Here is a 13,369-nt window from a genome sequence, read left to right on the forward strand (position 1 = left end):
CAAGTCATAAAGATACTAGGTTTAGAGTTCAAATTCTAGCTCTGCCATTTACAACTTTGATGACCTCATTTAAATCTCTCTAGATATAGAGAGTAAAATAAGCTGTAAAATAAGGAGGCTGAATTAAGTGACATGGGAAGGTCCCTCTAGGCTCTAAATCTATGAAGCAATGAAATCTATTCAAAAGCAACCATTCAAATTCTGTATGACCACTCAACATGACTACAAAACAAAAAAAGAGAATGGAACTTTATATCCCAGCAATCAAGGGAAACTAGCCTGCATCCCCAAATTGCTGGTCCTGAAATTCTCTATCATAAAAAGCTTGATTCTTTAATGAGATGAGAAAATATAATACTTTTATAGTGAGAAATAATAAACTTAGGACCTTTGACAGGCAAATTACAAAGCAGCCAAAACTGCAAAAGGTAGTACAGGTTTGGAATTCAAGTATAGTCAGTTCTGCTATAATGTCTATTTTGAAAACACAAATTTGTTCCATTTTAACAGATATTTTAGAGAACAAGTTCAGCATAAGTTGAATGACAAGTCTGCTTATGCTTAATTTTCTCTGAAAGAATGGCAAACATTGAGAATGCAGCACCACTTCTGAATGACTCACAAGCTGCAACTCTTCTGATGACCACTTACACAAGCAAATTTAATGTCTTTTTCAAGGTAAAATACCATATTTATTGTGTATCTTCTAATGTAGTAGGAGCTATCGCAGGAAAGGAGGTCGACACCACCCCTTCCACCATGGTCCCATGCCTGGAGTTGCAGCCTGCCCAAATTTCTTAAGAATTTGCCAGCCCTGGCTGTTGGAACCAGGGCCCGGGCCCATCAGCTGCCTAAAAGGCCATAGACTTTGTCACTCCTTATTTTAGTATTTATGTATTTCTTAACCATTCAACTTGTATAAAGCTATGCTATCACTACAGTTTTTATTTAGGTTTCTATTTGTATGTATCACTAATGAAGGTTTTGAGCACTGTACCTCTAACTGCATTTTTCCCATAAGGTTCTTATTGTTTGATTTTGCATAGCATGGTGTTTTGGGGAATGAACATGTCAAGTTATAGTAGAATTGACTAATACATAAAAGATAATTTAATATTAATTTACTATAAATACAAATAAGTCAGCTTCATCTAACCTATGATAAAAGTTCAGTAGAACACAAAGAGAAGGATCTCTTAAAGCGACCACATCAGATTTAGATCATTTAGAACAGAGATGTCAAACACTAGCTTGCCTTTGGCTCCAGAGTATAAACTGAACCAGATTAAAATGCAACAGGGAAATATTTAACCAAATAGATAAAACATAAATAACATTACTTTAAAACCAAGTCAATATGCAGCTCACAGGGTTATGCTTTGTATTAGTGGCCTCATTCCTATTTGAGTTTAACACCACTAATCTAGAAGACTGGAAGAATAAAATTATTTTAAAAATTATTTTTCTTTAAATTAGGATTCAATAAAAACAAGTAATACTTAATCAAAGAGGCTAAGCTCGAGGTAGAGAGATTCTTAAATTATATACATACATACATACATACATACACACATATATACATATATACATATATATACATATATATATTTATGGGCTAGGAGGAAAAGTTTTTAAAAAGAACATACCAATAAATGTAGAATCTTAGGCTCTGTCTTAGGTATGGGAAGAGGATTGTGATTATGACTAGTTGATTATATAGTAAGATAAGCTTTGTCTAATGGTGGAGCAGAGTTGGAATTGTGGTTTTGTGCAAGTATAGAGACTAAAATTAAATACAACTTCGTTAAAAACAAAACAGAATGATGCTTTATACTGATAAAATGAAAAAAAAACCCACAATATTTAATGGAAAGAAAGCCAAACTTAACAATTACAGTCTTTAATATTAATGAGCGAAATTTATCAATTCAAAAGGAATAGAACAAAAAATGGATTAGAAAACAAAACCCAACAATTTGCTACTAAAGCATAGTAGTTCATACATATTAAAAGTAAATTTATTATGCTTTAGCTGAGACCATATGATTCTAGCCACTGAGGCTGCTTTCTGAGAAACATTAACAGGTGAGCACAGAGAGGATCCTCACCAGTAGGGTGCCCACAATTCTTTCATGACAACCTATGAAGCAAAGAAAATTATCAGATGGCCCTAAGTCCTATGTATGCATCCTTCTGCTTCTGTAGTTATCATGGAAGAATGCTGGGAAAAGGAGTAGCGGCCAGTAGGAATAACAGTTTTTAAGAAAGTCTATGCACTTCAGTTTCAGCGTTAATATTACAGATATGACATCCTTGTCCAGCAAAGGAGTGAACATAATACTAAGGGCACTGAATCATACCAATGTTGGCATTTTCACTGTTAAAGAAACAAAAAGTAGAAGTATCTTTCAGCTAAACAGATGGCTAACAGTTTCTCCTTGGAGAAGCTAATAAGAGTTGACAAGAGTTAGTTTAATTATACATTCAAAGGCAATAGAAACATTACTTCAAGAGATATTTGGTCTTCTGATATCACAATACTCAAGATAAGTATTTGTAAAATGATAATCACAAAAATAACTGCATCTTATACAAAAGATGTCCTGTCTGTTGCAGATAACTGAGATAAATTATATGAATTGTCTGATTATACTTTCCAAATTAAGTAAATATATACTGATAGTCAATGACTTAACTACAAAGATGGAAATAAGGAAATTGAAAATTTTGTTGGAAAATACAGTTGAGAAATACGAAATAAGAGGCCAAAGACCTATAGACTACTCAGAAGCTTCACATTAAAGTATTATGAATACTTCAAGAAAAGGACAACAGGTATTGATCATGAATAATATCACAAAAAAATTAAATTATGTTTTGATTAAAAATGACTTATTACTGATGTGGTAATCATCCACAAACTTCTTTCTGTGTAGTCAAATCACTGACTTATTAGAGCAAAGCAAGTTAATACATAAGTCAAAAACTAATAAAGAAAGAAAGATATGCAATTTTGAAAATTGTATCCTCACTTTATTTAAACAAGTTACTGATGATTGAAAATGGGATATAGCCAGAAGTAGGTCATAGATACAAACTACAATAATGTCATACAGTAGTTTAACAAATGAAAAGCCAATGCCATAATTAGGAGATTTAAAGAGCCAAAAAGTGCCTTAGTCAACAAAGAATTGATTTATTTGCCACACAGAGAGATTTGGTAGGCAAAAGAAAAACTAGCTTAGAAAGTAATGAACTGAAAAAAATCTTACAAGAGAAATATGGCAGAAGATTATCAGAATTATTTCTTGATAAAAGAGAAAAACAGTGGAGAGAGGATAAAACTAGTTCAAAGACAGGTTGGTGAAAAATCCAATTAGCAAGCAAAATTACCCTGAGGATATTTACGGATGAAAATGTAAGGAGAGCAACAGAATAAAAATGGAAAAGGTCTGCAAAGCCTTTCATATCAAAACTTTGTTCAACATCAAGGACAGTGAAGCCACCACGTTGGACTCTATATCCTAAGGACATAGAAATGGACAAAGATGAGGTATGCATATAAAGAAGAGAGGCATGCTAGAGCTGACACAACTGTGAGGATACTAAGGGATTAATTCAAAAGGCATATGAAGAAGTAGAAGACACAAAAGGTGTGGGGGAAAATCTCAAATGTGATCAATGCTGCAAAAAAGCAACCAAGACATCAACTACTTTGAATCTATATTGCTACCTTTCCATCTTCACACACAGGTGAGGATATATTTGATGGGAAACCAGCCAAGTTTCATCAAGCAAAATTGCACAATTAATCACAGATCACTACTAAAAAAATGCAAAAAATACAGAAATTCCATTGTGAAAAAAGCACTTGATTCAGTAGAGTAAAATGCCACCTTAAAGTTTCTTTTCCTACGAAGAATCTCATACACATATCAAATTTATTCAATATTTCATGAAAAATGAGATACCCTTATGAGTGATCCTCTAATTATCAACATCAGATGAGACACAGAACTGTCATGGAGAGAATCTTGGACAGGCACTGAAATGAACAAGTTAGGCCCAGAAATTAAAGAGGAGTAAGAGAATGGACTGGATTGCCTTTGGGAAACTGCAGACATCCTTTAATGACACCAAACTTCTCCCAGAAACAAAAGCCTGTTATTTTAATTCTAATATTCTACAACTGTTGTATGAGTACAAAACAAAGAACATTATAGGTTCTGTAAAAATTTCAAAAGTATTACTTAGAGGTCAACAGAGGGCTATGTGGTGGGTGTCAGTAGGATTCTACACATAAATTAAGAACTTCAAAAAAGAACTGGAATAAAGGATGTCATTGCATGATTGAAAAAGAAGATAAGTTGGTCAGACAGAATAAAGGACAACCAATTGATAGCTGGTCCATTTCACTGATATCCTTGCAGTGTCAGGAGAAACTGAGGAAGGTTCTTGCCCCACTGGGTCAATCCTACATGACACACTTGTGGAAGTAAATGGAAAATTGATAGGCATGGAAGAAAACTATAAATTGCTTCCTTGGTGGGATTCTTCATATTGATGAGGTCACTCATCATTTGAGTATGCTTCAAGAGTATCAAAGAAACAGGAACCGAAGTCATGGGAAAAGGTAAAAACAAACAGATTGCATTAAAAAGACAAGCAGGAAAACTACATTATGATTAAAGGCATAAATAAACAAGCAGTATCAATTTTAGCATGGAATGGCATAGGGAAAAAAAAGACCTATATGGCAGGACACTAATTCTAGACAACTTTAACATTCCTAAATCAAAGATAAATCCAAAAGATAAAGAAGGAAATTAACAGACTAAAAGAAAATGCTAGGTAAGTTTGATTTGATAAACCTTTGGGGACTTCTGACAATACATTTTTTTGGTTCAGGCTCCCATGGGACTTATTTTTTAAAAATCATGTGATTGGGCACAAAGAACTTATAAATAAATATGGACATACAGAAATCTTTAAAACATTCTGTAAAGACCACAACCCAAAACTCTAACAAATGAAGAAATCCAAACAAAAGATGCAGCTCTAAAACTGACTAAAAACATCTTTAATAAACAGTGAATTAAAGACCAAATAATAGGAACAATAAAAAATAAAAGATAATAACAAGACCTATAAAATTTTATCAAATTTCATGGAATATAACTAAAGCAATCCTTAGCAGAAAATTTAACAACTGAATGCACATATTATCAAGAAGGGAAAAAAATAATGAAAAGAGAAAATAATAAAAACTCTAAAAATTCGCAGACCCAAAAACAGTTCAAAAGGAGCAATTTTTAAAATTAAAGGTAAGATAAACAGAATTGAAAGCAAAAAATAATCGGAGCTAATAAAATAATAAGCTTATTTTTAATGAAACTTAACAAAATTAGCAAACTCTTAGCTCATTTGATTTTTTAAAAGGCAAAAAATTAAATGTAAAAAAGAATTTCACAAAAATGGAGAAGGGTATTTTTTAAATTATCAGAAGTTATAGAATTACAACAATACAAAGGAAAAGAGGTTTGGATTTTGGAGTCAGAGAGCCTAAGCTCAAATCCTAACTGCCATTTTACCTACATATGGCTTTGGGCAGGTTAGTTTTCACATATGGAGTTTAGTTTCTTCATCTACAGAATGAGAGCATTAGACTAGATAACTTGGAAGGTCACTTACAAATTCTATGACTCCATGAGTCTAAAACTGAAAACCACATAGTTTTTAAGTACATACAATATTTAATAAATTCAATTAAAAAGGAAATACATTTAAAAATTAGGAAAAAATAAACATGCATATGTATGAACAAAAGGTCATGATTATCAAAGCACGTGATAAAAAAAAAGTAGTGCTAAATGGGGTTTTGACAATACATCTCAAATATTATTGTAACATAGTAATTATTAAAATATCTGGTATTTTTTTAAAAAGCAAAGATGAAGGAGCAGCTAGGTGGCACAGGGGATAGAGCTATGGCCTTGGAGTCAGGAGGACCGGAGTTCAAATCCAGCCTCAGACACTTGACACTTAACTAGCTGTGTGACCTTGGGCAAGTCACTTAATCCCGACTGCCTCACCAAAAAGCAAAACAACAAAAAAAAAACACACACACACAAAAAAACAAAGATGATCAGTAGAATAGATGAGATAATCATCAAATAAGTCTTCTGCTTTTGTTTTTGCTTTTGGCCAGGCAGTGGGGTTAAGTGACTTGCCCAGGGTCACACAGCTAGTTAAGTATCAAGTGGATTTGGAATGGATTTGAATTCAAGTCCTCCTGACTCCAGGGCCAGTGCTCTATCCACTGCACCACCTAACTGCCCCCATCAAATAAGTCTTTAAGAAAGAAACATGGAGAACAGGCTAGTACTGAATAAGCCCAAGAATATAAAGGTATTCAGGAAACAACTCTATTTAAGCAAACATTCCTGGGAAACCTGGATAGAAGAAGTCTGACATAAAAATTTATTTATATCATCTTCAGCTACTGACCATAAAAAGTTCCAAAGGGACAAAGGATTTTCATATAAAAAGTTACAAGATTAAAAATCCATAACAGAATGGAAGGTTGTAGCTCTCATACCTGTGGAGGGGATGAATTTCTCATCAACTTCAATATGGAATATCATACAATTAAATAATACTTTGTTTATATAAAACTAAAACCTTTTGCACAAATAATAAATATAATTAAATAATAAGACAAGATGGAATGAAAAATAACATGACAAAAATCAACAAAAAAAATTTTTTTTAATTAATTTTAAAAACCTGTTAAAAATCTACATCTCCTAACTTCATACCTAAGGATCTTTCCACTATCCTATACACTGTTTCATACACCTACAGGTTTCCTTCTTACCAGCGACATGTATCACAATGTCAGTAAGTAATTTTAGCTCTTCTTAGTGCTGACATCAAACCTGAACTCTTTTTTTGTCATTCTCCACATTACCAGATTCACCTTTGAACAATTTAATTAACAGTAGTCTAGTGAACGGAGTATGCCTGGGAATTAATGGTGTACAAATTTTAAAAAGAAGATGACATAAACACTCACCTAAAGGCCTAATTATATTACTTTAAATATAAAATTCTGGTCAAAAGCTAAATGTTTCCTCTTATATTTTCTTTTAATTTCAATGATTAACTATTATGTTAAAAAAAATTCCTACCCTTTGTTTCCTTTTTCTTCAGTATCTACCCAGCAGATATCCACATATTCTCTTGAGTCTACTGCATCTACTTTGCCACATGTAATTTTAAAGTCTTTTTGGTCTCTGAGAGCTAGCCGTAAGCCTTCCATTGTCTCTGGAGTTATCTGTACCATCAAACCATCTAGAAATAAAAGAATTAAAGTTAGAGATGTCTTAAATTTTAAGTAATGAGATTTATTGTTGTAAAACACTGGTTTCTACGATCAAAATACTTTTTTGTGTGCAGTAAAGTCATCTTGTGACTGAAAAAATATCCCCAGATTATTTAATTCTAATTCTTTGATATACAAAGGAAACATGAAGAATACTTTATAAGTAAAAGTTTAATTTCAGTAAAGCCTCTGCTACATCAGCCTATAAAAATATTCTTATTTGAAAAAAAGCCCTCTATTTTAATTCTTTTTAGTTTAATAACAAAAATAAACATTCTTTTTTTTCCCAGCAAATTGCATTTCAGTAACACAGAAGCATTTATTTGTCAAAAGCTTTCTGAAACAGAGTACATATAACAACTACATACTAAAATGCTTATGATTAAAAAATTATAGTTTATATAACCATGGTGTACAATTTTTTAGATACTAAACATATCTCAATACTAATAAGTTATCTTTTCCCTAAGACTTTAAAATAACTTCACTGTAAATATTATCTCAGGATAAAGCACTTCAACTAGTTTCTAAAGAAACCTTTAGCTTTTTCCCCAGCAATAAATGTTCTTTTCCTAATTGTTCATTATGCAGTAAACAAGCTCAACTTGTATCTGCAAATCATATTTTACTTTCCATATGGAATGCATTCACTTTCCTAGTCTCATAAGCTCCTACTTTAATGAAAATCATCATTTGTTAAATATCAGACAAAAAAGCAGTCTTCTGTTTTCCTTTGCAGAAGGGGAAATGATCTAAAGTCATGCAAAGTGTTAAGCTACTAGAGCTGAATTATTTCATGTTAGGTGCCTTTTGGAATATTTCCTCAAAAATTCTAGAAATTTTGGAGTCAATTTTTACATCAAAACAATAAAAAAATTCATACCTTCAACTATGCTGGATTTAGCAAGAAATCCTGAAGATGTTTTTAGGGCTCCATTGAATACCACAAAACTTGCACCAGTCACTGATAAAGAAAAACAAAGACAGTATCATGGATTTGTTTTTCATGGGGCATTAATTCAAATTTACTAAGTTATTATCAAAAATAATACCTACAACTTGTTTTTTCTTAATTTACATGACCAATATGTCTATTTCTTTTTGCTGAACTATGCATATCTGTTATGAGGGAGGGCTTGTATTCAGGATAGAGGATACTAAGTTAATGCATAGGTGACAGATAACACAACAAAAAGAAAATGAAACATTATATTTTTATGCCACAGAAGAAAAAAGTGTAAAAGGGGATACAGAATTTCTCTTGCTATTTTGTTAAATAACACGTACATATACATACACACACACACACACATACATATATATGTATATACACACATGTTCTAGGCAATGAAAAGAAAGCTGGCCTCAAAGCTAGGAAGACCTTGGTTCAAGCCCTGCCTGACACACACTGGCTGTATATCAGCAGTTGCTTTACCTCTAAGTGCTCTAAGCAACTCTCTTAAGACTATAAACTACAGAAAAGGTGCCAACCTGCACTGTTAGAAGAAATTTACACACCCAAGAGTTCCCTATACCAGCTGAATCCTAGACCTACTCCCTATGCCTTAGTGTAAAAGCACTGGGCTCAAAATCAAGAAAACGAGGTTCAAATCCTGCTGTGTGACCTGGGTAAATCACTAACTCCTCTCAGCCTCAGTTTCCTCATCTGTAAGATGAAGATATTAATAGCACCTACCTCACAGGGTTGCTGTTTGGATCAAATGAGAAAATATTAATGTAAAGTGTTCTCCAAACCTTCAAGTACTAAATAAATGTTAGCTCTTACTATTATGAATAGTTTCAAAGCTATCTTTGTGGATGTTATAGCCTAGTTAAGAGGTATGAAACATAAATAGATAACTACAATGGAAAATAATACATCAGTTCATCAGAGAAGTGCAAAACAGTACTGGGTAAGATCTGGAAGGTAAGATGATTTCTAATAGAAGGACTCACAGAAAGTGTCATGGAGAAGGGGGTATTTAAGTTGGGCTTTAAAGGATAAAAATTTAAGTAGAGAGAGGAAAATGAGGCTACACCAAGCAAAAGGAACAATGTGAGCAAAGGCCTAAATAGAATAAAGTATCGTGTTTATAGGGAACAGAAAATAATCTGATTTGGCCAGATCAAACTTATTAATCACATTGATAAGAAAAAAGTTAGTCCATAAACATTAAGTGCCTGCTATATGCCAAGTACTATGATAAACACTGAGGATACAAAAAGAGACAGTCCCTGCCCTCGAAGAGCTCACAATTTAAGGAGAGAGACAACCTATATAAATAGGAAATAATTAACAGAGGAAGGCACTAGAATTAAGAGGGGTTAGGGAAGGCTTCTTGTAGATGGTGGGATTTTAGCTGGAACTTAAAAGAAGCCAGGGAAGTCAATAAGCAGAGTTCAGAAGGCAGAGTATTCCAAGCACAGGGCACAGCCAGAGAGAAAGCCCATAGTCAAGAGATGGCATGTCTTATTGGAAGAATAGTCAGAGCTATCAGATTGGCCAACATGACAAAACAGGAAAATGATAAATGTTGGAGAAGATGTGGGAAAATTGGAACACTAATGCATTGTTGGTGGAGTTGTGAAATGATTCAACATTCTGGAGAACAATTTGGAACTATGCCCAAAGGGCTATAAAAATGTGCATACCCTTTGACTCAACAATAGCACTCCTAGGACCATATCCCAAGAGATCATACAAATGGGAAAAGGACCCACATGTACAAATATGTATAGCAGCTCTTTTTGTGGTGGCTAAGAATTGGAAATTGAGATGATGCCCATCCATTGGGGAATGGCTGAACAAGTTGTGGTATATGAATGTAAGGGAATACTATTGTGCTATAAGAAATGATGAGCAGGCAGACTTCAGAAAAATCTAGAAAGACGTGTATGGACTGATGCTGAGTGAAGTGAGCAGAACCAGGAGAATGTTGTACACATAACAGCCATGTTGTGCAATGACTAATGCTGATAGACTTAGCCCTTCTCAGCAATGCAATGATCTAAGACATCTCCAGAGGTCTCATGATGGAAAATGCTATCCACATCCAAAGAAAGAACTATGGAGTTTGAATGCAGATCAAAGCATACTATTTGCTATTTTTTTTCTTCTGTTTTGTTTTGTTTTCTCTTTCTGGTGGTTCCTCCTATTGGTTCTAATTCTTCCTCACAACATCACTAATGTGAAAATATGTATATGTATAGGAATGTATATGTATAGCCTATATCAGATTGCACGCCGTCTTGGGGAGGGAGGTAGAAAAAAATTTAAAACTCAAAAGCTTATGAAAGTGATTATTGATAAATCAAAATAAAGTAATAAAAAATAATTTTTTAAAAAAGTAAAATTTTCTTGTCAAAAAGCACAAAAAGTATCAATATTGAAAAAAAATAGGATACAATGCCATCTTCTAAAACTACAATAAGTTTGTAGTGATATGGATTCAAATAGATATAATTGTATTAAATCAAGATTATAGTTCAAACATTTATCATATGCAACTTTTTAAGAGAATTTATTTTAAATTTTGAAATACTACATAATAAACTGTAAGTTTTAAATGCAAATAAAAATAAAATATCAAGTTCTGTGGCTATCAGAACTCAAAAAACAAACAAAAAAAAAAGAATAGTCAGGAGGCCAGTGTCACTGGAGTAAGGGAAAATGTGAGGGGGAATAAGGTGTAAGAAGACGACAAAGGTAGGAGGGGGCTACGTTACAAAGAGCTTTGAATGACCACTGGAATTTACTGGTCAGGGAAGGTGGCAGAGAAGGGGTCGGAAAGTGACATGATAGGACCTGCACTTTAGGAAAATCATTTTAGTGGCTGAATGGAGGATAGACTGGAGTGGGGAGAGACTTAAGGCAGGCAGAATCACCAGCAGGCTATTGTAATAATCAAGGCTTGAGATGATGAGGGAGTATAGCAGTTGAGAGAAAGGGACATATATTAAAGATGGTGTAAAGGTGAATTCAACAGGCCTTGTCAATTAATAGTAAAAAAAAAAAAAAAAAACCAAATAATGATAATGATAAGCTCAATAGATGCCAACAACCACATATAAAATGGTTAAAACATTATTATTAAATGTCTATTTTAAAAAATTAGACTCTTTTGAATTAGAGTAATTTTCTTTAAAAACAAAAATAAGGCAAGGGTACTCCCTGGCATCAAAACTTAAAAAAAAATTTTGTATTATATGGTGTTATTTAGTTAACCTCAAGGATCTGTTATTTTGCTTGTGCTCATTCCACTAACCCAGAATGTTAGCCTTCTATGACTTGTTTGACATCGCCATAACTATGGCCACAAAAGACTGTGTCCAACCCAGGAATAACCATCTCCAAATTTAGTTAGACTAGTCTTTTGATATGACAAACAAGTTGTTGTCAAGTCACTACTTAAAGTCCTTCCAACTTGACAAGCCCTGTCAGATATGGTGCTCTGCTTCAAGAGCCCAGAGTCCCCTCCATATCATCATAAAGCATTAGAGGGGCAGGATACTTTCTTACTATCTCCCTTCTCAACACTCGTCACCCAGCTTCCATCCTCTGAACTCCAATGAAACAGACTTCTCAAAGGTGACCAATAACCTCTGAGTGCATAAATCTAGTGGCCCTTTGTCAGTCTTTTTCCTTCTTGACCTCTGGAACATCAATCCTTCATTTATAAGTAAGACCCTCACAGTGAATGTATTTAATCTGACTTCACACACAGTTCTAATAAGCTGTTTTCTAATTTTGCAGCCTACAACAGATAAGAAGTAGTAAATTAGGAATGAAGAAAGGCTATGAGGAGGCACACTAATAAAAGTGAAAACTGACAACCAACTGACCTAGAAGAAAAAAACACTCCCCTCAGACCTCAAAAAGCAGAGCAGCCTGGGGTCATTTAGTGTAATGACAAACAGCCCATCATTCCCAATAGGATCCAAGAACATTTTATCATACCTAAAGTACAATACTTAATATTCATTATAACAACCTCTAAAAGGGCAGGATAATATAATAAAACTGCACACTGCTTCTAGAATCAGATGAACCTGGTTCAAATTCCAGATCTGATGTGTAGTGTACAACCCATGTGACCTTGTGCATGTAATGACCTGTGTGACCCTGGACAAGTCACTGAACCACCTTGGGCCTTAGTTTCCTCATCTATAAAAAGAGGGGATTACATTAAATGATTTCTCAGGTCCTCCCCACCTCTAGATCTATGATTTTATCATCATAAAAACTGTTATTTAAGAAAAGGCTAAATTATATTTGACATATTCTGTTTTAAAAGGAATTATAATATATTTTAAGAATTTTTAAAATTTTTTTTAAATTTTAAATTTACTTATTTTTAGTTTTCAACATTCACTTCCATGAGCTTTTTTTGTTTGTTTGTTTTGGTTTTGGTTTTTTGCTAGGCAATGGGGTTAAGTCACTTGCCCAGGGTCACACAGTCAAGTGTCTGAGGTTGGATTTGAACTCAGGTCCTCCTGACTCCAGGGCCAGTGCTCTATACACTGTGCCACCTAGCTGCCCCATCCATAAGCTTTTGAGTTTTAAATTTTCTCCACCTCTCCCTCCAAGATAGTGTGCAATCTGATATAGGCTCTACATATACTTTCTTATTAAGCATTTTCATATTAGTCATGTTGTAAAGAAAAATTAGAACAAATGGGAGGAACCACGGGAAAGAAGAAACAAAACAAAACAAAAAGAGAGCAAACTATGCTTCAACCTGCATTAAGACTCCATAGTTCTTTGTCTCGATGTGGACAGCATTTTCCATCATGAGTCTGTTGGAATTGTCTTAAATCCTTGTATTGCTGAGAAGAGCTAAGCCTATCAAAGTCAATCGTCACACAATGTTCTTCTGGTTCTGCTCACTTCACTCAGCATCAGTTTATATAAGTCCTTCCAGGTTTTTCTGAAGCCCGCCTGCTCATCATTTCTTATAGCACAATAGTATTCCATTACCTTCATAT

At 33.7% G+C, this 13,369-nt stretch overlaps 1 protein-coding gene across 3 annotated transcripts in view; it reads right to left on the minus strand.

Annotated features, from left to right (window-relative positions):
• The window catches only part of ZFYVE16 (zinc finger FYVE-type containing 16), a 63,829-nt gene that overhangs the window by 6,191 nt on the left and 44,269 nt on the right, over positions 1–13,369 (minus strand). For all 3 annotated transcript variants that reach the window (XM_027864237.1, XM_027864235.1, XM_027864236.1), the window contains exons 14-15: positions 8,268–8,348; positions 7,191–7,353 (exon numbers count right to left, since the gene is read on the minus strand). In XM_027864237.1, coding sequence (XP_027720038.1) covers positions 7,191–7,353; positions 8,268–8,348 — 244 coding nt within the window. The remainder of the gene's footprint in view (positions 1–7,190; positions 7,354–8,267; positions 8,349–13,369) is intronic.

This window comes from Vombatus ursinus, unplaced genomic scaffold (assembly GCF_900497805.2).
Source record: "Vombatus ursinus unplaced genomic scaffold, bare-nosed wombat genome assembly UNPS02014774.1, whole genome shotgun sequence".
Taxonomy (NCBI): domain Eukaryota; kingdom Metazoa; phylum Chordata; class Mammalia; order Diprotodontia; family Vombatidae; genus Vombatus; species Vombatus ursinus.